Below are 25,824 nucleotides of genomic sequence, written 5' to 3'. Positions count from 1 at the left end.
GTGGATCTCATTGAGAAGTTGACCTTTGAGAGGGCACAAGGGTAAGTTTCAAGAAGGTGAGGGTTTATGGCTGGTGAGCTCAGGGTAAAATCGGTTGAGGTTTTCGCTTAGTGGTTAAGAGGAGACATCATGGGCACCTGAAAGGCTCGTCTCAAGTAGTGAAGAGATTCAAAAATTTATTTCCCCTTTCAGAGGTAGAAGAGGTCAGGGACAGGGTTTAAGAGGAATCAGCAGTGGAGGAAGAAGATAAATTGTCATTCGTCTACTCTCCTGCTTAGATGGGGGTGAATAGGGTGGTCATTTTGTAAGATAGAGATGATTCTGGATCCTATAGTCAATGTAGGGTTCTTTTCAGCAAAAATGTTTCTTTGACTGTTTTATTGACACATCCTGTATTTGGTACTGATGGGAGCAATTCAGAGCAATCAACACCACTAAAAGTCAGAAAAAAAATCATTCTTCCATTTTGACCTGCCTAAATTCAATATTCTAAATTCATTGGTAATATATTAATTATCTACAGAAGATCTCTCCCCTAATGTTACACAACTACAAAAGACATTTAAAAAAAATTGAAGCCTTCTACATTAGAAAAAATATTTTATATTATACTTTTGTTATTTTTGATAGTACATATTTGGTTGATGATGGTTTCCTTTGACATTTTTGTGCAAACTGTAGAATATAATTTATTTACTAGGATGCAAAAAACCACCATCTTAAATATGTACTTTTTAAAAAAGAAAATAGCATTTCCAGGCTCCTTTTCCTATAAGGTCTCATTCTAATCAGTTTGATCGGGTATAGACAGGCTGAGTGGTGTCATTGCATTTGGCTGGGGACTGGCTTAATTGCCAATAGTGTGGTGCTGGAAAAGCACAGCCTGTCAGGCAGCATCCGAGGAGCAGGAGAATCGATGTTTCGGGTATAAGCCCTTCATCAGGAATGAGGCTTGTGGGCAGGGGGGCTGAGAGATAAATGGGAGGGGTGTGGGGTTTGGGGGAAAGGTAGCTGAGAAAGCGATAAGTAGATGAAGTTGAGGGAGAAAGTGATAGGTCAGAGGAGGAGTTCAGGCCGATAGATGGGAAAGGTGATGGGCAGGTCAGGAAAGTGGTGCCGAGTTGGAGGCTTCGGACTGGGATAACGTGGGGGGAGGGAAAAGGAGGAAATTGTTGAAATCCACATTTATCCCAGGTGGTTGCAAGGTATCTTTCCGCGAATCAAATCATCTCACTCAATGTTAATTGCTCTCAGTGATTGAAATTCTGTGATGGCGGTTCTGGCTGGTAGCTGGGGTGTTGACATTGGGCCTAGCTACATGAAGGCCAGGGCCTCTAATGGACAGCTCTGAGACCAAGTGCTCCAACTGTGGCCATATAGTCAAGCCAGGTTCACCAGTCAGACTGTAGCCAGCGGAAAGACTGAACTAAATCAGTGACTCCACAATAGCATTTAACCACATGAGCAATGAATGACTGTGCTTTAAAAATTAATGTTACGTTGAGAAGAAAGGCAGGAAGAGCATCTTTGCCATTTCTTGTTGGACCACGCTGACTCTATGACATGATCTCCATCCATCCAGGGGACGTCTAATTTGAATTCTGGGCTCTTTTGTCTGCTCTGTATTGCCCATTTACTGTTAAACATATGTTTCCAATAACTGCTACTTAATCTGGAAGGGACATGGAAATGCAAGGGGTGGATGGATGTTTGTGGGACTGCTTGGCCTCAGTGGCATTGCAAGGAGAGGGGTGAGGTTGGTGTTAGTGAAAGTGCAGGAAGAAAAGGCACTAGCAAACAATGCAACAAATAAATCTCTGGCGCAATGGTTCTTTCAGGAAGAGTCAGTTCCCAAGAGCTGATCATTTTGCCAGTGCTCAAAACCAAGAGTGCAGTGGACTGAGAGACAATTGATTAATGTGCGAACAAAATTTCCAGATGAGAAACTCAGCTAAAGGAGTTTCAATGTTGTCAAGCACACATTGACTGAACAAGGTTCAATATTCTCAGGGCAAGATCTGTTAAGGCAATGAATTAATGGATTGATCCAATAAAACCCATTTGGAGTTTCCATTTTTTTTAAAGCTGGCTGCATACATTTCAGCCAAGCCACAAGCTCAGAATTGTAGCCAACGGCCAATATTACTTGACAAAATCCATCAAGAGAACAACACAATTTACTCTTACTCTGCCTGCTGCTATTTTATTCACAAGGAACTGAAAGTTCAGGCACGATTTGCAGAATCCCAGGTGGAGATTATAACCAAGGGAGAAGTCTGCAGGATAGAATGTCAAATCCCAGCATTAAAAAGGAACAGTATTTATGAAGAATGAAGCTCTCCGAGGAAGTAATTACTTGAGGTCGGTCAAATGGTAGCACAACGCTCTCAATGGAGAAAGCAGCTGTGCTCACGAAGGTCATGGCAGTGATGATTTTCAAAGCCGGCTCACTCCGCCTACTAGGTAGGGAGAAAACTTCTCAAGCCAGCAAATTGTTCAATTGAAACTTGATAAATCAATAGTGCCACATTGCAGAGGGATTACAGCCCCATGAGTTTCCACAGTCATGCAAATCAACAACTGGGGGAAAAAAGGCAAAAAAAAAATACATTGTTGAATTCTACGAGATCTTGGCTATGTTTGATTGAATTCATATTAAGGTAAGAGTGCTCAAGTTATCTGACGACTCATTAAATTTGCAAAAGCTTCACATGTACTGTGAAGCATAAGGCTTCCTAGGTATAAATGAACAAAACCCAAAAATCTTCAACGCCATCCATTTGCCACTAGTTACAAAATTTGAATGCAATTGCTAACTCCAAGTCTTGTTGCCACACGAGTTGGTCACTGCCTGAAACTGTGATTTCTTACATTAATGCACAGCCTACAAATACTGGTACGAGCTGTGCTTGAAGGGAATACTGATCAGAAAACCACTGCCATTTCTATTGTCTGTGCTTCAATTCAATGTAACTCCCTGGTGAGAGCACTAGATGGAGAAATTTACACAATGTGAACTTCATATTGCTGGATATAAGATTATTCTGTTCTTTTCAACAGAAAGTTTTAATTTTTGCTTACTTCGTCATAACGTTCCATATTTTAGTGTAATATTGAAACTAAAACAAACTGTAGTTTATACTTAATCTTTGATCTGATTCCTTAAATTAAATGTGCACTTTTTTGCATATGATTGACATTTTACTGTTTTGGTTCATGTAGTATTTTCAAAAATTTAACTATTAATTTGGCTAAGCACAATTACATTTTTTTAAAAATCTCTTTACACTGCTCAAAATATAGTATTAAGTTTGCAATATTCTTTGTGCTATCATGATTTGAGACACTTAGGAAGGAGAGAATAATAACACCAAACTATAACACCAGTTAACCATCATAAGGCAGCAGGAAAATGTATTCTCAGTTATTAGGGATTTGATATAGTCACACTGATAAAAACAAACAGAATACAATTGAGCAATTGTAAATGGATTTGTAAAAGGAACACTTTGTTGACAAATCTGTTACATTTGTTTTCAGAATGGAACTAGTAGGGTGGTTAAGGGTAAAACAGCATGTGTTGCATTTAGATTTTCAAAAATACTATGATAAGTTGTTGAACAACCTGTGATTACAGAATTTGAGTTCTGAAATTGGGAGTGATATTAGCATGAAATGAGGATAAGTCATTGGACAGGACCATAAGTCCGCAAGACCATAAGTTATAGGAATAGAATTAGGCTATTCAGTCCATTGAGTCTGCTCCATCATTCGATCTGTTTCTCAACCTCATTTTCCTGTCTTCTTCCTGTAACCCTGGATCCCTTATTAATCAAGAACCTATCTATCTACCTTTGTCTTAAATACAGAGTCACTGATTTTGCCCCTACAGCCCTCTGTAGCAATGGGTTCCACAGATTAATCACCCTCTGGCTGAAGAAATTCCTCCCCATCTCAGTTCTGTTGTGTCGTCCCTTTACTCTGGAGGTAGTGCCCTCAGGTTCTAGTCTCTACCATTAGTAGAAACATTTTCTCCATATCCATTCTACCCAGGCCTCTCAGTATTCTGTAAATTTCAATCAGATCCCTCTCCACCTCCACATCTTTCTAAACTCCATCCAGTACAGACAGAGCATCCTCAACTGCTCTTCATATGACAAGCCCTTCAATCCCCAGGATCATTCATGTAAACATCCTCTGGACCCCTCCAATAACAGCACATCCTTTCTTAGATACAGGGCACAAAATTCCTCACAACATTCCAAATAGGAGTCTGACCAGAACTTTACACAGCATCAGCAGTTAATCTCTGCTCTTGTATTCTAGCCCTCTTGAAATGAATGCTTGCATTTGTCTTCCTAACTGTCAACCAAATCTACATGTTAACCTTAAGAGAATCCTGAACTAGCACTCCCAAGTCCCTTTATGCTTCAAATTTCCAAAGCTTTTCCCTGTTTAGAAAATAGTCGATGCCTCTATTCTTCCTACGAAACTGCATAATCTCACACTTCTTGACAACGTATTCCATCTCCCACTTCTTACCCCACTCTCCTGGCCTGTGCAAGTCTTTCTACAGCCTTCCCACTTCCTCAACACTATCTGTTCTTCCACCTGTCTTTGTGTTACCTGCAAACTTAGCAACAATGCCCTCAGTTCCTTTGTCCAGATTGCTAATGTATAATTCGTCTGCACAATTCTGCTCCCTGCACAACTCTACTAGTCACCAGCTGTCATCCTGAAAGAGACCCCTTTATCCCCATTCTCTGTCTTCTGCCAGTCAGCCAATCAGCCAATCCTCTATCCATGCCAATACCTTGCCACGAACACAATGGGCTCTTATCTTCTTTAGTAGCTTCTTGTGTGGCACCTTGTCAAAGGCCGTCTAGAAATCCAAATATAGCTTGTCGACTGGCTCTCGCTTGTCTAACCTGCTCATTACAGCCTCACAGAATTCTAACAGATTTGTCAGGCATGATCTTAGCCATCAGACTGAATATTAGCATGAGAGGATTGTCCGATGCATCATCTTAATCCTATCCCCTAGTCCTAATATTCGATCTAGTGAACTTGGGTTGCACTCCCTTTCAAAGAAGTATTTCCTTTCTGAGGTAAGGAAACCAAAATTGTAATAAATGTTCCAGGTATGGTCTCATGAAGGCCCATACACAATTACAGTGAGACATCTCAATTGGCAAGGGAATGGTGGCTTAGTCAAAATGCAATTGCACTGGCAATCAAGTGACTTGGACTAATACTCTGGACACAAGGCAGATGGTGGAATTTAAATATGGAACTATTGAGAAGAGTAGGTCGACATTCCCTGGAATTCAGAAGAATGAGAAATCATTTCATGGCAACATTTAAAATTCTGAACGGAGTTAATCGGCTCGATGCAGAGAGAACATTTCCCTGACTATAGAAAGTAGAATTTGGTATCACAGCTTCGGAATTAGGTGTCAACCATTTGGGACTAACATAAGAAAAGACTCTCAAAGGTTGGAATTCTCTAATGTAGAAAGCTATAGACATTCAATTGTTACGTATGTTTAAGAAAAATTATATTAGATTTTTGGATATAAATGATCCAAGGGATAATATTGCAAGGTAAATTTGAGGAAGAAAATCAGACATTATCATATTGAATGGAACAGCAACTAAAGGGACCAAATGGCCTATCTATGTTCCTGTTTCTCATGTCTTGATGTACTTATTGACATGGGATGGTAAACTGTAATGTTTGTTTGTGGTGCTGTATGCTCCTACAATAGGAATCATGAAAATTTATGACTTGTGAATACATTTCTACTTCAAAGTCATTCTTTCTATTTTGAATATAATTTATTATTCAGGCTTATGCTGACAATACGCAAAAGATATCTCAATTGATCAGTTATTCTCAGTTGATAATTTCAGTACAAATGGCTTCCTGTAAGACTAAGACACACACACACCCTGCTGTCTGGATGTGTAAAGCTAAGGTTAGGAGATATGTTTGTTATTTTTTCCTTAGAAAGCACTTGCAAGTAGCCCTTTACTACTTTTTCTCTTAAAAGGCAGAAAATTGAAGTCCCTGTCTGAATTAATCATGGTTTGGCTGTGTTTCCATGATGGTAGACCATTATTTACTTTTCTAACTTTGATATTACTCATTGTATCCATGAGACTTGGAAAATGGATTTTGTGGTGTAAAACACATTGGAACGACCTAATAACATTACTGCAATCATTAGTTTTGAGTTGTGCTTGGCTACACTCTCAGCTGCAGTGTTAGGGAGCAAGTTAAAAGAAATTCAATATCATCCTACAAAATGTATTTGCATTTTCCAGCAGTTTGGCGAGCAGAAATCACACAATGCCCACTATAGAGTAACAGTCATATTAGATTTTCTTATCCAGCAGATGCACAAGATTTACACTGTCCACATATTGAAGGGCAACTTCTATTCACCAGATTAGATCTACACAGATTTCTAGGAGGGTAAGGAAATTGGCAAATTACAATCCATATCAATGACTTAAATGAAGGCATGGACTTAATTGAATGTCAAGGCAGGCTAATTGACCAATTCCTGTCCTATTTCTTTTAATAATGTTATAGATCAGGTCTTTAACCTCATTGAAGATCTCGTCTTTCAATGTGGGTCACAATCTCTTGTCCATTCACCACCTTTCTCCTGTTATCACAGATCCATTTCATGATTTGATGCTGGTCCACCTATAGAATCCTTGGGTAGTTTTCAAAAGGCAACACACTGTTCAACTAATCATTTTGCATTCCAGGTATCAGGAAAACAAATTTACACAGATGCAATTACATCAGTCACTCATTCAGGTCATTAAACAGGGGCAGTCAACAGTAAAATGAGCTCCTGAGAGTAGCAGTCAGAAAAAATAGGGTTACAAATCATAACTAAAAAAAAAACTGGAGCTTATTAAGTATATCTTTTCTAGGACAATAACTCTAGCATCAAAACTAAGCAGGAAGTAACACTCTGAGCAAGTCCCCATATTTAAAAGACAATATTTTAAAAGGAAAACAAGTTGTTTTCCCCCATCTCATGATCAGTTGGCTTAACATACAGAATTACAGGAACATGAGTAGGCCACTTGCCTCATAAACTTGTTCTACCATTTTGCTACCATACCAACTCATGCTCAGTTAATCCCAGTTCTTTCCCAATTAATTACATTCTTAAGCTCAACTGATTGTGCATCAATGACTGCTTGGAACAGTTGGCTGAATTATGGGGCCATGCCAAGGCTGCTATTGGAAACGGGCAGGGCCTGAAAACAGCAGTAATCTGCACGCCAGTTCTCACTTACCATACCTAGCACTGACTTTGATCACCAGAGTCAGGAGAGCAGGGGCAAGATGGAATGCTACCTGATCCCCTATAAAGCAAACTGTAGAGCTCACCAACATGGGGTGTGGAGGATATTGGAAGATTCACAGGGAGTATAGAGGTTTATGGGAAGACCAGATGAAAGGAGACAGGCACAGAATGGGATTAATCGTGGCTTCTCCAAAAAATAACATTAAAATCACAAACATTTAAATAGTATGCAAGACAACTGGAAGATTGGGACATAGGTGTCTGTGGGGCTGTGGTGGGTGGCCAGACCTTGCGAGATGTCAAGGGAGGCCCTCTGTCTCATGGCACCTCTGGGGCAGAAGAACAGGGGCAAGACTGCCAAGGTCAACTGAACAACTAAGTACAAGGAAGGCAACAGCTGACAATAGCAGCACAATTCTCAGATTTCATATCCAATGCTGTTCGGGACAGCACCCTCTGCATGGGGTAGGATGGATCCGTCACATCAGAAGGGCAGGACAGAAGAGCAGGAAGGACCACAGAGATGATACACTCCACAAAGAATCTACTGGGGTTTAAAGATTTATGAGAGACTGTGATTCTCCAGGTTAATTGTCATCTACACCTTACCCTCACCACCAAAGACCTTTCACTTCACAGCACTGCCTGTAGCTATAAAATTCACTGTGGACTTGAACGTTTTCACATCTGACTCCATCCAAGGATTAGTGCACGCACTGCGTTTCCCATGATCCTGAATGCCCTACTTACCAGAGCTGCATGAGTCTTTAAGTTTACAGGAGATGAGGCCTCGGGAGTTACAGAAGGCAGTGGGTTTCACAGTCTTGCTGGATTCCCCGAGGTGGATGGCATTGTTAATTGTACCCGCATGGCCATGATGAACTCTGTGACCATCCAGTCAGATTCACTAATAGGAAGGCCTTCCATACTCAAAGGTTCAGTAAATCTGTAATCCCAACAGCTTCCTCATGGAGTGGTCTTGCAGTTTGGCAGTTGTTGCGATGCCTTCATCCTTCTGCCAATGATTTATTCTGCCCCATACACATTGGCTTCCCAACTTGGCCACTCCCAAGCAGCCCTCTCCTTGGAGGAGGTGGAGGCAGCCTGTTCACTTGCCTCTGATTGCTGGGCTTGCCTCCACCACTTACCACTACAGCACAGAGCTGCCACTTTCAGAGCAGACAAGGAGTCCAAGAACAGAGATGGTGCCACACAAGGGATGGATCAATTATTGACCCTTTATTGTACACCCAATCCTTGGCAAGTGCTCAAGACACATTTAAGTGGATAAACGACATCCATTCCAAACACATCTCTGCTGTAAGTACCACTGCCTGGTCCAAGCTGCACCATGTGGTGTGAGTCCTGTCAATGTACAGTTGCAAAACTGGACTCTCCGTCCTCAACCGTCTCAGGGAATTTCAACAAAGGAGAGGATGACTTCTGCTCCTTCTTTCAATAAAGTCTCAATACATAATGTCACAATCTGTTTGGGAAAATTCCCTGATACTTGAGCTCCATTGTTTCCAGGATCAACTCTAAAGTTAAAGATTCAATCAAAGTACTTAAAGTAGCCAATATACCTGTCTGATGGACTTGGGGGAGCAGAAAAGACTCATTTAAACTTAAGAAAAAGTATTTATTATGAGTAAGTAAATTCAAACCACAGACACAAAGAATTATTAACATTTAACTCTACTAGTTAAAAATTTGATCCCCTTTAAAAATATCTACACACACACAGACAAAGACTAAAATTAGTAGTATAGGTAGTGCAAAATAGCTGGGGAAACACAGTACAATAGCACCAGTCTACAGGCTGGTGTTCCTTTTTCTTCCCAAGACCTTCTGTTCTTTAAACTCCTTCTTTCCTTCCATGTTTTTTCAGTTCTTTGCTGAAGTCACAGAGGCTTTAGACATTAATTGTTCACTTTCTCAGTCGCTGGCTACAGGCAACAGGTTACTACAAATATTGGGACAAAAATAACAGACTGTCTTATGGCTTGAATTACTTAGCTGCAGAGATACAGACAGACCCTGCTTCTCCCAGTCTGGTAACATCTTTTTCCCTTTATTGTTCACATCCACAAGCTGTTCACCTGCCCAGGAGCCAATCAGAGAGTTGTCATCAGGCTGGAGCACAACTGGTTGCAGTTGCACAAATCAATCAGCTACCAGTTACTGACCAAAATTGACTCTACACAGACTCTGCAGTACTATGCTGTCTCATTCCACTTATCCCACTGCCTGCAAATCGACAGTGTAAACACACTCACAATGAGTTCCACTGACTCGTTTCCAAATGTGCAACAATTGCTTTTGCAGTCCTTGATTTTAAAACACTGCTGTTCCATTTTAGCCAATAAACTAAAGGAAAATAACATGATGCAGTCTTTACAGTATTTCTTCATCTACATCCCAGCGCTTTTCTACTGAAGTTGTATCCTCAATCTTGCATCCAAAATATACTCTCATATTTTGGTACATTCAACCAGGTCTGCCATTATTATGCTCATTCTGAATTCTTCTGTAATTTTCCTGTTCTCTTCTTTCTCATTAATGACTCATTCTCTGCAAAGTTGGATAGACTCATTTATGTTATGTTGCACAGTTTAACCTCAGCCAAATCCTAAGGGAGGTAGGATTGTTATTTGTTATTGCCAATTTGTGAATGTTTCTTTCATCCAAACTCTCTGCTGTTCACTTTAAACAAACTTGTTATCCATGCCACGAAGCTTCCGACAGTTCAAAGCACCTAAACTTCATTCAGCAATCTGTGTGGAGCCTTAACCATTTAAGTATCCATTGGCCCCTTTCCAATTATGTCACAAATCATTATTAGCTTAGTTAAACATTAACCCATAGAAAAGTATGCCCACTTTTCCTAATCAGCACATACTTTTACAAGTGCACAGGTACTTGGACAGATACTACATCTTTGCATTTCCACAATTCTGACATTTAGCAGCATAAGATTTTTGCTTCTCCCTTCCTCTTTTGCAAATAAATAATCTTGTTTACGTTGTCTCTCCCCATCCCTACCCTCCACCCACAATTTCTCCTTTCCAAGTGATTTATTCAATTATATTATGGTAACTATTCTCAAAATATCCACTTACTGACATTTAGATTAGATTCCCCACAGTGTGGAAACAGACTCTTCGGCCCAATAAGTCCACACCCACCCTCTGAAGAGTAACCCTCCCAAACACATTTCCCTCTGACTAAAGCACCTAATACCAAGGGCAATTTAGAATGGCCAATTCACCTGACCTGCACATCTTTGGACTGTGGGAGGAAACCAGAGCACCCGGAGGAAACCCACACAGACACAGGGAGAATGTGCAAACTCCACACAGACAGTCACCCAAGACTGGAATCTAACCTGGGCCCCTGGTGCTGTGATGCAGCAGCGCTAACCACTGAGCCACCGTGCTGGCCCTAACTATTTATTGTTTGTCAATTATTAAATCATTAACTTAGCAAAAATGTTTACATCTGTTTTTCTGTTAGATTGCTTTTACAAATCATTTATCTATCGGGTTTATCGTTTGGTAAATCAATTTGCAAAGTTTCCGCTAGCTGACATTTATTCTCTCCCCCTTTGCGCTTTGCTACAGTTGAGAAACAAGCCAAGGCAATATTAATTCTTTGCTGCAACAAAAGATGGTCTGATTACATAAATACATCAAACATACCCCCCAAAAATGGAAAAAGGTTCAGGAGCATGACATTTTATGTGACACAAAACAGGATTAACTAAGTTTGAGATGTTGATGTTGGGAATATCACAGTCAGCAAATTAAGACTCAAGAATCAGTTTTCATTTGAGGAACAAGTATCAGAGATATGGACAGCCACAGTATGATTCAGGTACAGAGCAAGCATTCATAGAAAATCAATAGAAAATCTCACAACCTTGGCCACCTCTATCAATACCACTCCAAAATCAACCACTGGGAGGTGCACAGGAGCAGCTCACAGTAACTCAAAATTAGTAAAATAACAAAGATTATAAACATGAGATTCTGAGTAGGCAGAAGAGATACCTTAGCAGGTGAGAACCGATGATATTCAAGTAGTGAAATGAAATGCAGATATATAGACATATTCAGACATTTGTGAGTTGTGCATGTTTTATAATAAATGTGTGCTTTCCAGTAAAAGGCATATATTTTTGCTAAGTGGTTTAAGCGTGTCTAAATGGAAGGGATGATTAATCACGCTAACACTACTAAACCTAAGCATGTACAGGTTTCTATTGGACATGGTTTCTTAAAGTATGTCCTTCCATTGTGAAAGTCTGGTTTCCTAATTCAAATGTGTTAGAATGTAACTTTTAGTTTAGGAATCAGTTGTTCTATTCAATACAGATAAGTCACAAATCTGATCAAGAAAGTAACAATAACCCTGATGTAAATGCAAATCAAATTAGCTCAAGTTAATTAGATAACAAGTTACTTGTGCTTATTAAATAAGGTCAGAGTTAACAGTCAGTAACTTAAGCAAGTATGGCATTTATTGTGTGGACCAAGAAATTGTTAATGTCTTACTCTCACATTCCTGAAGAACAGTTTAATGAATTCAATGGGTAATGGACTGTTTTGGATTTTATTTGCATCTCCTAAAAAACCTTATTGGCAAATTTTAATCACACAGAAATAAGCATTTTCACAGAACAATACGACATAACAACACTTACCAGGTAAAAATGAGGCACAGTAAAGTGGATATAAGTATAAGAACCTGATTAAACATAGCAGATTGGGTTCGCTGGATAGCCCTGTGAAGATCATTCTAAATGAATAGAAAAAAGTTAAAATTAAGGGCAAAGTCCTATTTATTTTTAATGCCACATTCTATTCTTTCAGACAGAAGTTACATATGTTTATTGAAATGCATAGGCCTGATCACCGAAGAGAAAGATGCAAATAAAACCAACAATGATGTTTGCACTTAGCATCAACTTTTACATTCCAACAATGTGTTAAAATGATCTGATTGTATACAAATCATGAAATTATATAACTTTTCCATTAATTACGGCCACTGGATTATCAGTTTCTAAATTCTAGCTATTCAGTGAAATGCTGAACAGAGGTCCTGTACACCTGTACCACAGGATGAAAAGATCCCATGATACTATTCAAAGATGTACAGGGGAAATTGGGAAACATTTCAAGGTTCTCATACTCACAATCATATTCTCCAGGGCATGCTTGGCTAACCAGCAGTTCAGAAATACTGGGATGAATAGATTCCTTAATGGAGACCAAAATATCTGGAATCAAAGCAGCTTGATTGAACATACAATTTCAGAGAACTTCAGAATACATTGCAAAATTTACAATCTACAGAGTAGAATAGACAATGTCACACTGATTATAAAATATCTAAGAATGACCGAAGGATGGGGAAGACACTCAAGATGAGAATTTTGTCACTCCCAAAGGTAAGGTTCAGCTGCATGTGATAGGACAGGACCATGTGAGGTGTTGAGCCCATCTTCCCCCAGCTTGCCTCCAATCCAGTCTGGGCTGAGAAATCTTGCAGGTGGCCTTCCCACACAGAGGTTAGTGGTTGCCCTTAAGTGGCAACTACTGCTAACCAGTGAAGGGAGTCTGGAGGCCACTCAGTAAACCCTGCTGGATTTAGTCTACAAAGCATAGCCCTTCATTTACAGGCACTCTGTACTGAACTGACTATGGGTTTTTCATACATCCACCTCAAATTACAAACCATACTGGATGGCTGTTGATTTTGTTGCTCCTTGAATCATTGCAAATTTCCTGTTATAGTCCTGTACCCACATCTCTAGCCCTTGGCCCAAATGTGCAACAACAGGCACAGAGATGCCCATCATAGTGTGTGATGGGCTTCTTCCCACATACATATTAATAGTCCTGAGGGCATAAATGTGAAATCAAATTCCTTGGTGTGGTAGAGACCAACCTACTGTGGCCTTGGTCAGTCTAGCGTTAGACACCAACAAATACTGACTGAGTCACTATGAGTGTATTGGGTGTCGTCGGCAGTTTATCCTGCACATATTATAGGGCTGAGTCAGAACTTCAGTACCTGTAGTGTCATCCTTGTTAACCTTTTCCCATCTAGTAATGAGACCAGTGGTTGTGGTCTGTTGCCAAGATCAAGACCAAGACCAAGAATGTATTCTAAAAATCTCCCACAAGCCCTTGTAATCAGGAAAGCTGTCTTCTCTATGGTGGCACACCTTGGTTATGTCTGACAGTGTGCATGATGCACAGTACACTGCTTTTCAAAACTCATCCAAGACCACTGCTCCATCATTAGGTCAGAAGTGGGGATGTTCGCTGATGATTGAACAATATTCGGCATCACCAACGACTCCTCCGATACTGAAGCAGTCCATATCCAAATGCAACAAGATCTGGATAATATCCAAGCTTGGCTTGACAAGTGACTAGCAACATACATACCACACAAATGCCAGATAATGACCATCTCCAATAAGGAGCAATCTAACCACCACCCATTGACATACAATGGTGTTACCATCACTGAATCCCTCACAATCAACATCCTGAGGTTTACTATTGACCAGAAACTTGACTGGACTCACCACACAAAAACAGTGGCTACAAGAACAGGAATACTGCATTGATTAACTGACCTCCAGACTCCCAAAAGCTGGTCCATCATCTACAAGGCACAAGTCAAGAACGTGATGGAATTCTACCCACTTGCCTGGATGGGAGCAGCCCCAACAACTCTCGAAGCTTGACACCATCCAGGACAAAGCAGCCCGCTTTATTTGGCAACACATCCACAAGCATCCACTCCCTCCACCACCAATGCTCAGTAGCAGCAATGTGTACTATCTACAAGATGCACTGCAAAAATTCACCAAACCTGAGACCTCACCTTCCAAACCCACGACCACTTCCATCGAGAAGGACAAGGGTAGCAAATACATGGGAATAGCGCCACCTGTAAGTCCCCCTCCAAACCACTCACCATCATGATTTGAAAATATATTATCATTCTTCCACTGTCACTGAGTCAAATTCCTGGAATGCCCTCTCTATCAGAATTGTGAGTCAATCTACAGCACTTGACCTGCACGATTTAAGAAGGCAGCTCATCACCACCTTCTCAAGGGCAAATAGGGAGGGCAGTAAATGCTGGCCAGTCAGTGATGCCCAGTCCCACGAATGAATAACAAAAAAGTCTGTAGCTGAAAGATCAGCAACTATGGTGTTGGAAAGAATGGATTTCAGAGAAGAAAGTAAAAGGAAAACTAATGAGACTAAAGGCTATTAAGCCCCGTGGACTTGATAGGGTGCATCCTCGGGTATTAAAGTATGCAGCTATAGAAATATTGGACGCATAGTTAGCATTTTTTCAAGAATCCTTACTTTCTGGAAAAGTTCCAAGGATTGAAAAACTGTTAAACCAAACCCTCATTTGAAAAAAGGAGGAAGACATCAAAACAAGTAACTATAGGACAGTTGACTGAACATCTGCAATCAGAAAAATGTTGAAGTCTATTGTAAGGTAGTAAGAACAGAGCATTTAGAAATGTACAGCATGATCGAGCAGAGTCCAAATGGGTTTATGAAGGGGAAATCTTGCCTGGCAAATTTATTAGAATTATTTGAGATGGTACTACGCAGGACAGATAAAAGGGAAACCAGGAGATGCAATATATTTGGATTTTCAAAAGAGTCAATGGGCTGAATCTTATTTTTTATAAACTTAGTTTAATAGGAGTCAGTTAGCTCCATTGGCTAGTTGGCTAGTTGGCTAGCTTGCAACATGGGGTGATGTAACATAGAACACAGAATATTACAGCGCAATACAGGCCCTTCGACCCTCAACGTTGTGTCGACCTGAAGAACCAATCTGAAGCCCATCTAAATGATGCCCAAAGTGTGGGTTCAATTCCTGCATATACTGTCTATTAGCTGCGTAAGCTGCTCGACAAATTTCACCATTGCCCATGTCACTCAGAGCCTGATAAAGATTTCTTTCCTTGCCCCTCCAGCTTCAAAAACCAATCCATTGCCCTTATTTGGACCAAAGAATGGTCTCCATGCTACTTAAAAGGGCCAAAATTCACACAACACCAGATTATAGTCCAACAGGTTTAATTAGAAGCACACTAGCTTTCAGAGCGACGCTCCTTCATTAGGTGATGAAGGAGCGTCGCTCCGAAAGCTAGTGTGCTTCCAATTGAACCTGTTGGACTATAACCTGGTGTTGTGTGATTTTTAACTTTGTACACCCCAATCCAACACCGGCATCTCCAAATCATGACTTAAAAGGGCACACTTGTGAAAATTCCAGTGAGCGTCTGTTTCTTCATGAAATGCAGGATAAATTCGGGACTGGACATAACTCATCCAACTTCAGGTTTCCGCCTGCAGAGGGAAATTCCAACCCATTGTCCTTTTTTTTAAATCTAGAAACTGTCATGTACCTTCTTAGCTGATTAAAACCAAACTAGACAGAGAGCAGAAAGTGGCAGGACTATTTTGTTGTCAGGTTTAAGCAGTTTGATGCTACCTTGTTTTAATTAGATTCATTGATGGTAGCACACGTCTGGAAATGAATTTGAATTTTGCTTAGCGAACATAAGAGTACATTAATTCATTATGGTAAATAAAATGATCCATCACCTTAATTTACAATGTATCAGAAGTACACAAGCTGTCTTCCCACACATTCACAAGTATTTGAAGTCTATCCTTCACTTGAAATGAACAATCTTTATTTCTGAATTACAGCTGGAACATTTTGCAGTTTGAGCAAAATTACGACAAAAAATTGAACAGTCAGTCAGATGTGACCTTCAAACAACTGGTAGGTGTGAACAGCATGGGTTTATCCTTCATGTGCTTTTTATATAAATGAAGAAAAAAGCAATTTGGTTAAAATAGACACTTTTGCCATTTCTTTGGATTGCAGCCCTGGTGAAAAGATAAACTTTAAACATGCTGTTCACGTTGGAAAAATATTAACTTTATAATCTCTGCCAGCCAGACCCCCACTGAATATTTGATAGCACAGACAGACTCACTGTGATGATAAAGGGCACGGTGTTGATCATCTCCAGGATGAAGGATATTCGTAGAATTTGTTCCCAAATGTTCCCCTATGAGAAAGAATAACCGCAAGTAAAAGGTCAGAGACTTCAATGACTTCAGTATTACACAAATCAGAAAAATGGCACAATATAGAACAATTAACATACAATAAAAAGTATCCTATTATTCAATTTTTTAATTCAATCAGTGCTGTGTGCAATCCATGGATGCCTATTAAAAGTAAAACTGAGTGCAGCAAGCTGTGTTTGCCTCTATATCTAATGTGTTTAGCACTCCATAATTAAAGAATAATACAGACTTAGAAGCCATTTGGCCCAACAGTGCGATGGATATCCAACTAATCTTACTGCCCTATTCTGTCCCTACAAATACTGAAAATTCTTTTATCCTTCAAGCATTTATCCAACTTCTTTCTGAAAATTGTCAATGAATCTGCTTCGATAATCTTTTCCAAGCAGTGAAATGAAGATCATTTTGACTCACCATGTAAAACATTATTACTATTTTTGCCTCTGGTTCAATTACCAATAAGTTAAATTTTTGTACTCTTGTTACTGGCTCTTCTGACACTAGAAACAGTTTCCCTTTACTTCATCGATCAAAACCAATCATAATCTTGTACATCTGTTCTAAGAAGTACAATCCCAGCTTCTCTGCATATCTGCACTCCCACAACTTGGCATCATTCGATTAAATGTCATCTGCACTCTCTCAGTGGCCATTGTATATTTCTGAAAAATCACGCCAAACTTGAAATGTTAACTCAGTCTTTCTTTCTCTCGATGGTGCTGCTACACGTCCAGCATTCTCTCTGCTTGTTACCACTACATATTTGTTCTTTGGGTATGGGATCTCATCCTGCTACGTAGTGTAGGATTAGAGTGACCAGGGGACAAGAACTTAAGGGTGGGAGTCTCCCTTCCGTAAGAGACATTAGTGAATCTGTTCGGTTTTTGAAACAATTCAGTAGCTTTCATCATAATTTCACCATAGACCACTTGGTGTTCAAATTTAAGTTCCCAAAACATGGAATCTAAACTCCCAATTGCTGAATTGTTTATCAGGTCCTATAGTTTTTATGTATTTCTGCAAGTATGATGGACTGTCACTTTATAGCCTGATCGTGTGACATAATGATGACATCAGCCACCGTTTTGGGCAGATTAAACAACTCTCTCTAACCTCACTGTCTGTGATGTGAACACCTCCATAATAAAACTCCTGCTGCTTCATGCTTTTGTGTTGAAGTCCTTCTTGGAACTTAAACACAAGGCTACCTTGCTTTATCAGATTATATTAGACATGTACACCAATTTTGCATGATCTTGTGAAGGCAACTTGGCCACGTGCTGGAGAACTAAGTGTCATCTTATTTCAGGCGGCTCTGCCACATGCAGCTCCACTCAGGCACTCAATAGGCTAGCAGTGGGCCTTCCCTGGGAGAGCTGCAACCATTCAAAGGCCAACAATTCTATTGAGTGGCAGCGCCACTGGGAGGGTGGTGGCTGCTGCAGGCATAACACCGACACAAAGTCTACTATCATCACTGGACTCTCAGCTTTCAGTGAGAGAAGGGAGTGGGGCTGGGTGCAGGGGAAGGGGCTCAGCAGAAAGAACATGGTCCTGGTGTTCAGTGGCCATCCACTTCTCAAAATCAAGTCCTTTGATCAGGTACCTGCCCAAAACCCTGGGAGCCTATCTGCATCCCTGCTTGGGTACGTTCATTGTGTTCTCCAAATGGAGAGCTGCCCTCTCTCTGGTAGATTAATATGAAGGATGGCAGAGTAAGGCCCTTAAAGTGGGCATTATTTGACAGTGGAGAAGAAAGGACACACAAGAGTCTTCATGGCCTGGACTTAATTAGGGTGAAAGTGGGAAGGTGGTGGGGTCACCATCCTCCTACCAACCGAAAAGCCCCCCTTACCAAAATCACCACAGCTGAGGTCATAAAGTCCCACTCAAAATGTGCAACAGACTCCTAATTACTTATATTTCAACTGAAAGTCATTGGCTTCCCCATCATGCAACACAGAACTGCAAGCAGTGATTGATGATTCAAATGCCTCATTAGATCGGGCACTGCTAGGGAAGTTTGTTGCCTTCCATGAAGCCATTGCTCTATTTGAGACATTCTTTGGAGCTTTATGGAGCACCGGCATCTTTTTCAACATTAGAAGTGGTCAATAAATGCAAGATGTTGGGATTGTTAGCTATCCTTGGGCAACATAGTTTCTGCAAGGTTTTCATCTGGCAGGACACAAGAATTTATTGATTTAATTTAAACATTCCTGAAAACAACATTAAAGCTAGCTGCTCCATTTGTCACAAAACTCCAATCCTTTTGCCTCGTGATTTTGCCATCTTCATTTTGCTAAAGGGCCTCAGTAACTTCAGCCCTGAATGAAGAAGCAGCCCAACTAAATTGCATTGATACAAGTGTCCTGATAGGTTACAAAAACCAAGCATCATGGCTGTGTGGGCCTGAAGCCAAAATTGTGTTTCTTGATAAGTTAAATGGGCTACCGTTCCTTCATTAGGACCACGGCAAAAAATAATCCATTTCCTTTCTCCTGGCCGGCTTCCATGTTCATTCATCCTGTGGTGCTCAACAGTGCCAGCATTATTTGAAGGATCAATAATGTCACAGAGCTTCGGATCACAATCACCACATGGTATCAAATGCCAAGGGAGCAACAGAGATACATCCTCGTCCAGGCATCTACTAGTGCCACAGAGCAAAACAAAACATTGGCATCTTCACAAGATAATTCCTAATGCTTGAACTAATTGTTGGAGTTCTTCAAGGTTACTCAGTTAGATTGACTAACAGAATAGTGTGAGAAAATAAAAGGCAGCTGAAGAAGACAAAGTTAGGCAAGAGGCAGCAGGGTTGCCTGTTGAATGGGCCTCTGACACACTTGCAGTCAATAGTTCAGACTGAAAGAGTCGGACATTGGAAAGTAGCCTTTCCGCACCACCTTAACATTAACTCAGGCCCCAGTACGAAGAAACAGTTCCCCCCATTGGGTCCAACTGTACATGTGCATCTGTGTAGATCATCTCAAAACTCTGAGCAAGGCCAAAAACAAAACAACTGTCAAAATCCTCTAAACAACCTGTTTATTAATGATAGCATGGTGAAGGTGCTTTCAGTATTGAACATCATAGAATTTCTAGTGTGGAAACAGACCCTTTGGCCTAACAAATTCACACCAACCCTCCGAAGAATAATCAACCCAGACCCATTCCCCTATATTTACCCCCCTAACCTACACATCCCTGAGCACTATGGGCAATTCAGTATGGTCAACACATCTAAGCTGCATATCTTTGGATTGTGGGAGGAAACTGGAGGAACATAGGAAACTCATGCGGACACAGAGAGAACGTGCAAACTCCACTCATCCAGTCACCAAAGGGTGGAATCAAACCCAGGTCTGAGAGGCAGCAGTGCTGACCACTGAGCCACCATGTCTTGGTGCTTCCCTTTAGTCAGGGGCTTTTGTGGTACAGTGGTAGATAGTGTACGCCTGGGTTGAAGTCCCACCTGCTTCAAACATGCATCATAACAGAACTGAACAGGTAGATTAAACAGTATCAGCTTCTCTTGAGTCAGAGCTTACTGAGTACTCCATCCATTTTTTCTTTCTGAAGGATCTTCCAGTTGGAGAACAATGTGAAGTAGACTGTTGCAGCATTTTAAGGAACATAGGTCAAACAATCACTCAGACTGGTTTTTGCAAGTGAAAGTGTACAATCTTTCAAGGTCTGCTGATTTTATCCAATGTGTACCTTTTCTACAGAACAGAATCCTGCTTTTTTTTTGGGCTAACTGTGACTCCCACCGAGTTTGATGGAATGAAACCGCTGAGAGATCGGGCGAGCTATCTCATTGCATCATACTAACTTCACCTCTGGGGCAATGCAGCCACTCCTGTGACAGTCTGGCTGTCTCCATCAACAGCTTGGCAGCTGTAATGGGGCTACAGGGCCAGCACCCTTATGGGATGTTGGAGTATCGCACACAGCTGTATTCCATCATCTCAGGCTTTGGTCTTTAGGATGAAAGCAGGCATTGACTCCATTCCAGGTGCCCCATCCTCATATAGAGACAGGACAGTGTCAGGGAGCACTCAGCCACAGGAAGAGGCACACAGAGTTCCCTTGGCAATGTACTGCAGAGGTGGCCTGGCCCAATCTTCCAAGTAGACCCTGTTTCACCACCCCGCTGCATCTCCCTCCCCCACCCCCAACATACACACACACATACACACACACACACACAAAACATTCCTTTGAATTCCAGGCTGGGAAGCGTCACCTCACCTCAGGCAAGATGACCTTCAGCATTTCTAACCCATCTGGACAGAAACATCACCAGGGCCACCATGCTCCCTCTACATCTGCACAACAGGGAGCTCAGTGAGGCACAGAAGGAGGGAGAGAAGAAGAAAAGTTTTGAGAAGGCACATGGGGATCTCAGCTGACACATCACATAGTTTGTCAATGTCTCTGTGCAAGACTCAGATGGGTCCTGCAGCACTAGCCCTTGTTCTGCATTATGGTTGGGGTGTACAATGAGCGCTAGTCAAATCTATGAGAGCAGGGTTAGCAATGTGTTATGGACCAGACCAGACCAGATCCCCTCAAAATATTTTAGCAAGGTAATAAAGGAATAACTTGTTCTTAGTGTATAGGCAAATGTGAAGTGCCATGTTCTGGATATAATGTGACTGGTCAAACTATTCGACATTTCGCAAAACACAATATATTTAAACACTACAGTTAAAATACAAACAGAAGAAAGAGGAATTTAGAATAACTTAATTATTGGAAAACTCAAACAAATAATAAATATGGTACTCATTACTAACTAACTATTGCAATATAGTAATATCCCACAAACACACCCCTTGACCAAATAATAAATTCAGACACTGATTCTCACATGCAGTTCTCCAATCCAGGAGGAAAAAGCACCAGGGAAAATTCAGAGAGAATAACAGTCAAGAGACATTTATTGAAGCTGCTAACTCTTTTGAGAACATGAAGGCTGCTTATGCTACTGAAAAAAAACAAAACTCAGAAATCTGGATTTGAGAGAGCTGGCCACACCCATTCATAAGACCATAAGACATAGGAATGGAAACAAGGCTATTTGGCCCATTAAGTCCATTCTGCCATTTAATCATGGCTGATGGGCATTTCAATTCCACTTACTCACACTCTCCCCATAGCCCTTAATTCCTTGCGAGATCAAGAATTTATCAATCTCTGCCTTGAAGACACCCAACGTCCCGGCATCCACTGCGTGGCAATGAACTCCACAGGCCCACCACTCTCTGGCTAAAGAAATGTCTCCTCATTTTCATTCTAAATTGACCCCCTCTAATTTTAAGGCTGTGCCCAGGGGTCCTAATCTCCCTGCCTAGCGCAAACAACTTCCCAGCATCCACCCTTTCTAAGCCATGCATTATCTTGTATGTTTCTACTAGATCTTCCCTCAACCTTCTAAACTCCAATGAATACAATTCCAGCATCCTCAGCTGTTCATCATATGTTAGGCCTACCATTCCAGGGATCATCCATGTGAATCTCTGCTGGACACGCCCCAGTGCCAGTAAGTCCTTCCTGAGGTGTGGGGCCCAAATTGGACGCAGTATTCTAAATGGGGCCTAACTAGAGTTTTGTACAGTCTCAGAAACATGTTGCTGCTTTTATATTCCAACTCTCTTGAGATAAATGACAACATTACATTTGCTTTCTTAATCATGGACTCAACCTGCAAATCAACCTTTAGAGAATCCTGTACTCGCACTCTCAGATCCATTTGTAATTCAGCTTTATGAATCTACTCACCTTTTAAAAAATAGTCCATGTCTGTATTCTTTTTTCCAAAGTGCAAGACCTCGCATTTGTTCGCATTGAATTTCATCAGCCATTTCCTGGACCACTCTCCTAAACAGTCTAAATCTTTCTGCAGACTCCCCACCTCCTTAGTACTACCTGCCTGTCTGCCTAACTTCATATTATCAACAAACTTCACCAGGATACCCCAGTCCCTTCATCCAGATCATTTGGTAGCACGGTGGCACAGTGGTTAGCACTGCTGCCTCACAGCGCCAGAGACCGGGGTTCAATTCCTGCCTCAGGCAACTCTCTGTATGGAGTTTGCACATTCTCCCTGTGTCTGCGTGGGTTTCCTCCGGGTGCTCCGGTTTCCTCCCACAATCCAAAAATGTGCAGGTCAGGTGAATTGGCCATGCTAAATTGCCCATAGTGTTAAGTGAAGGGGTAAACGTAGGGGAATGGGTCTGGGTGGCTTGCGCTTCGGCGGGTCGATGTGGACTTGTTGGGCTGAAGGGCCGTTTCCACACTGTAAGTAATCTAATCTAATCATTAATATAAAAGTGAACAGCTGTGGCTACAACATTGAATCCTGTGGGACCCCACTTGTCACCAGCTGCCATTCCGAAAAAGAAACTTTTATCCCAACTCTCTACTTTCTGTCAGACAGCTAACCCCCTATCCATGCCAGTAGCTCACCTTGAATACCATGGGCCCTCAAAGGCCTTTTGGAAGTCTAGATATATAACATCTACTAGGTTTTTCTGGTCTAACCTACTTGTTACCTCTTCAAAGAGTTTTAACAGATTTGTCAGGCATGACCTCCCCTTATTAAATCCATGCTGGCTTTTTCTAATCCGACCCTGCACTTCCAAGAATTTAGAAATCTCATCCTTAACGACGGATTCTAGAATTTTGCCTACAACCAAGGTTAGGCTAATCGGCCTATAATTTTCCATCTTTTGTCTTGATCCTTTTTTGAACAAGGGTGTTACAACAGTGATTTTCTAATCATCTGGCACCTTCCCTGACTCCAGTGACTTGTGAAAGTTCACAGTCAGTGCCTCCACTACTTCCTCTGCCACCTCCCTCAGAACTCTAGGATTTAGCCCATCAGGGCCAGGAGATTTTTCAATTTTTAGACCTTTTAGCTTTTCTAGCACTTCCTCTTTAGTAATGGTTACCATACTCAACTCTGCCCCCGATTCTCCTTAATTGTTTGGACATTACTCATGTCTTCCACTATGAAGACTGACACAAAGTACTTATTTTCTTATCTCCCAGCACCTGCCTTCCAGCATCAATTTGGAGCAGCCCAATTTCTATTTTTGCCTCACATTTGTTTCTTATGTATTGAAAGACATTTTTACTATCATTTCTAATATTAATGGCTAGCTTACCTTCATATTTGATCCTCTCCTTCCTTATTTCTCTCTTTGTTATCCTCTGTTTGTTTTTGTAGTCTTCCCAATCTTCTGATTTCCCAGTGCTCTTGGCTACTTTATACGCTCTTTTGTTTTCTTTTAGGTATTTCCTGACTTCCTTTGTCAGCCATGGATGTCTAACCCTGATTGTGGTACGGCTGCAACCCATGGTGAGTTGGGCTGTTAACAAGGTATTCGACAACCAACAAAGAGTGCCAATTGGAAACTTGCTGCTCCCTCATGAGAATCTCATCATACCTCTTGAGCAAAGTGAAGATGTTGCAACAAAATGATCTCGACATCAAGCCAATCACCTTGCGTGATTCCACAGTACATCTCACCGTGGCTCACATTGCTCAGTTGCTCATAAGAATTTGCCCATTGTCTTTTAGATGAGGAGACAGGATTTATATATTTACTGCTACAACTAGAGATAACAACATCATCTATACTGACCACTACCACTGACTGGCTACTTGGTACCGCTTCAGTATGGGCACAAACTGGTAGTAGACAGCAGAACTTTGTGGTGAATGGAAGAGTTGAACTGCTGCACTGTGACAATTTCAATCCAATTGCCCCACCTATATAAGCTAGAGGACACAGTCAGTTGTTCGCATGAACTCAAGATCAGTCCAACTAATCCTCAGAAAAGCAAAGGCTGGATTCAGAACCATTGCTGCAGAGGTCTCTGAAATAAGTGCACACTCCATAATCTCCTGCAGAGGGAAAAGCATCAGTGCCCAAATGCAGATTGTGAATTTGTTTATCGACTATCAGCATTATACAGCTGCACGTCACAACGTCAATTCTCTTTGAAGCTGAGCTCAAGAATACAATTAGAAATGAACTGAACATTGTTTTTTTTAATTCTTTCACAGAGTCCTGGGCCAACACTTATGGCCCATGCCCTTGAGGAGGTGGTGCTGAGCTTCCTGCTTGAACTGTTACTGTCCCTGGGAGTGTACATACAGCCACGGCCTGTTGGAAAGAGAATTCCAGGACCTTACTAGTGACAGAATGGTGATATAATTCCCAAGTCTTGAGTTGCTACAGGATCTCTTACAGGTGGTATGCATTGCTGCCACTATATAGAGACGGTGGTGCACGTGAACATTTTAATGTGGTGGATTGGTGCATATCATGGGGCTTACTTTGCACTGAATGTTATTAATTTTCTTGAGTGTTCCTGGAGGTGTAATTATCTACTCAAGTAGAGGACATTCCAGCACAATCCTCACTTGTGTCTTATAAATGTGATAGGCCTTGGAGAGTCCATAGTGAGTTATTCACAGCAGAATTCCCAGCTTCTGACCTGCTTCTGTAGACCGAGTATTCATATGGATGGTCCAGTTCAGCTTGTGGCCAATGGCAAATCCTTGGATGTAAATAATGAGAGATTCCAGTGACTGTAATATTGATGAGCGTCAAACGCAATGGTTATGTTCCCTCTAACTAGAGATGGTCATTATTTGGCACTTGTGTGGCACAAATGTAATTGTTCTTTATCAACCCACAGATATGCATTTTCCAGGTCTCGCAGAACATGTACATATTGGACTACTTCAATACCTGAAACATCATAAATGGTGTTGATCATTTACTTCTGACCTTATCATGACACAAAGGTCATTGATAAGGCAGCTGAAGATGGTTAAACCTAAGACACTATCCTCAGAAACTCCAACAGAGAGGTCCTGGAGCTGAGATGGCCAACTACCTTTATGTTAGATATGACTCTCCCTCTTCACTCCCATTTACCATTGACTCCAATTTTACAAGGGCTCCTAATGTCGCACTTAATTAAACACTGTTTTGATATCATGGCAAATCATCCAGGCCTCAGCTCTGTAATTTAGTTCTTTTGTTGATATTTTGGCCAAGGCTGTAATAAGGTTAGGGGCAGAACAACTAGTGGAATAAGTTCCACTTGATAGCACTGGCAATGACACCTTCTATCATTATTTTAATGATCAAGATTAGACTGCTGGGATGGTAACTAGCAGGGTGTACCTATCCTGCTTTGTGTGGACAGCACATATCTAGGCAAGTTTCCCTATTTCTGGGTAGATGCCAGTGCTTTAACCATATCGGAACAGTTTGGTTAAGGACCTGGCTATTTCAGGGGCT

The 25,824-nt window shown here is 41.2% G+C and overlaps 1 protein-coding gene across 2 annotated transcripts in view; it reads right to left on the bottom strand.

Moving 5' to 3' along the window:
* Positions 1 to 25,824, bottom strand: part of kcnt2 (potassium channel, subfamily T, member 2) — a 689,705-nt gene that overhangs the window by 366,293 nt on the left and 297,588 nt on the right. For both annotated transcript variants that reach the window (XM_043699803.1, XM_043699804.1), the window contains exons 8-10: positions 16,396 to 16,470; positions 12,532 to 12,615; positions 12,037 to 12,131 (exon numbers count right to left, since the gene is read on the bottom strand). In XM_043699803.1, the coding sequence (XP_043555738.1) occupies positions 12,037 to 12,131; positions 12,532 to 12,615; positions 16,396 to 16,470 (254 nt within the window). The remainder of the gene's footprint in view (positions 1 to 12,036; positions 12,132 to 12,531; positions 12,616 to 16,395; positions 16,471 to 25,824) is intronic.

This window comes from Chiloscyllium plagiosum, chromosome 11 (genome assembly GCF_004010195.1).
Source record: "Chiloscyllium plagiosum isolate BGI_BamShark_2017 chromosome 11, ASM401019v2, whole genome shotgun sequence".
In the NCBI taxonomy this organism is placed as follows: Eukaryota; Metazoa; Chordata; class Chondrichthyes; order Orectolobiformes; family Hemiscylliidae; genus Chiloscyllium; species Chiloscyllium plagiosum.
Note: the sequence above shows the minus strand (reverse complement) of the source record. Positions and strands in the feature narration are given on the sequence as shown.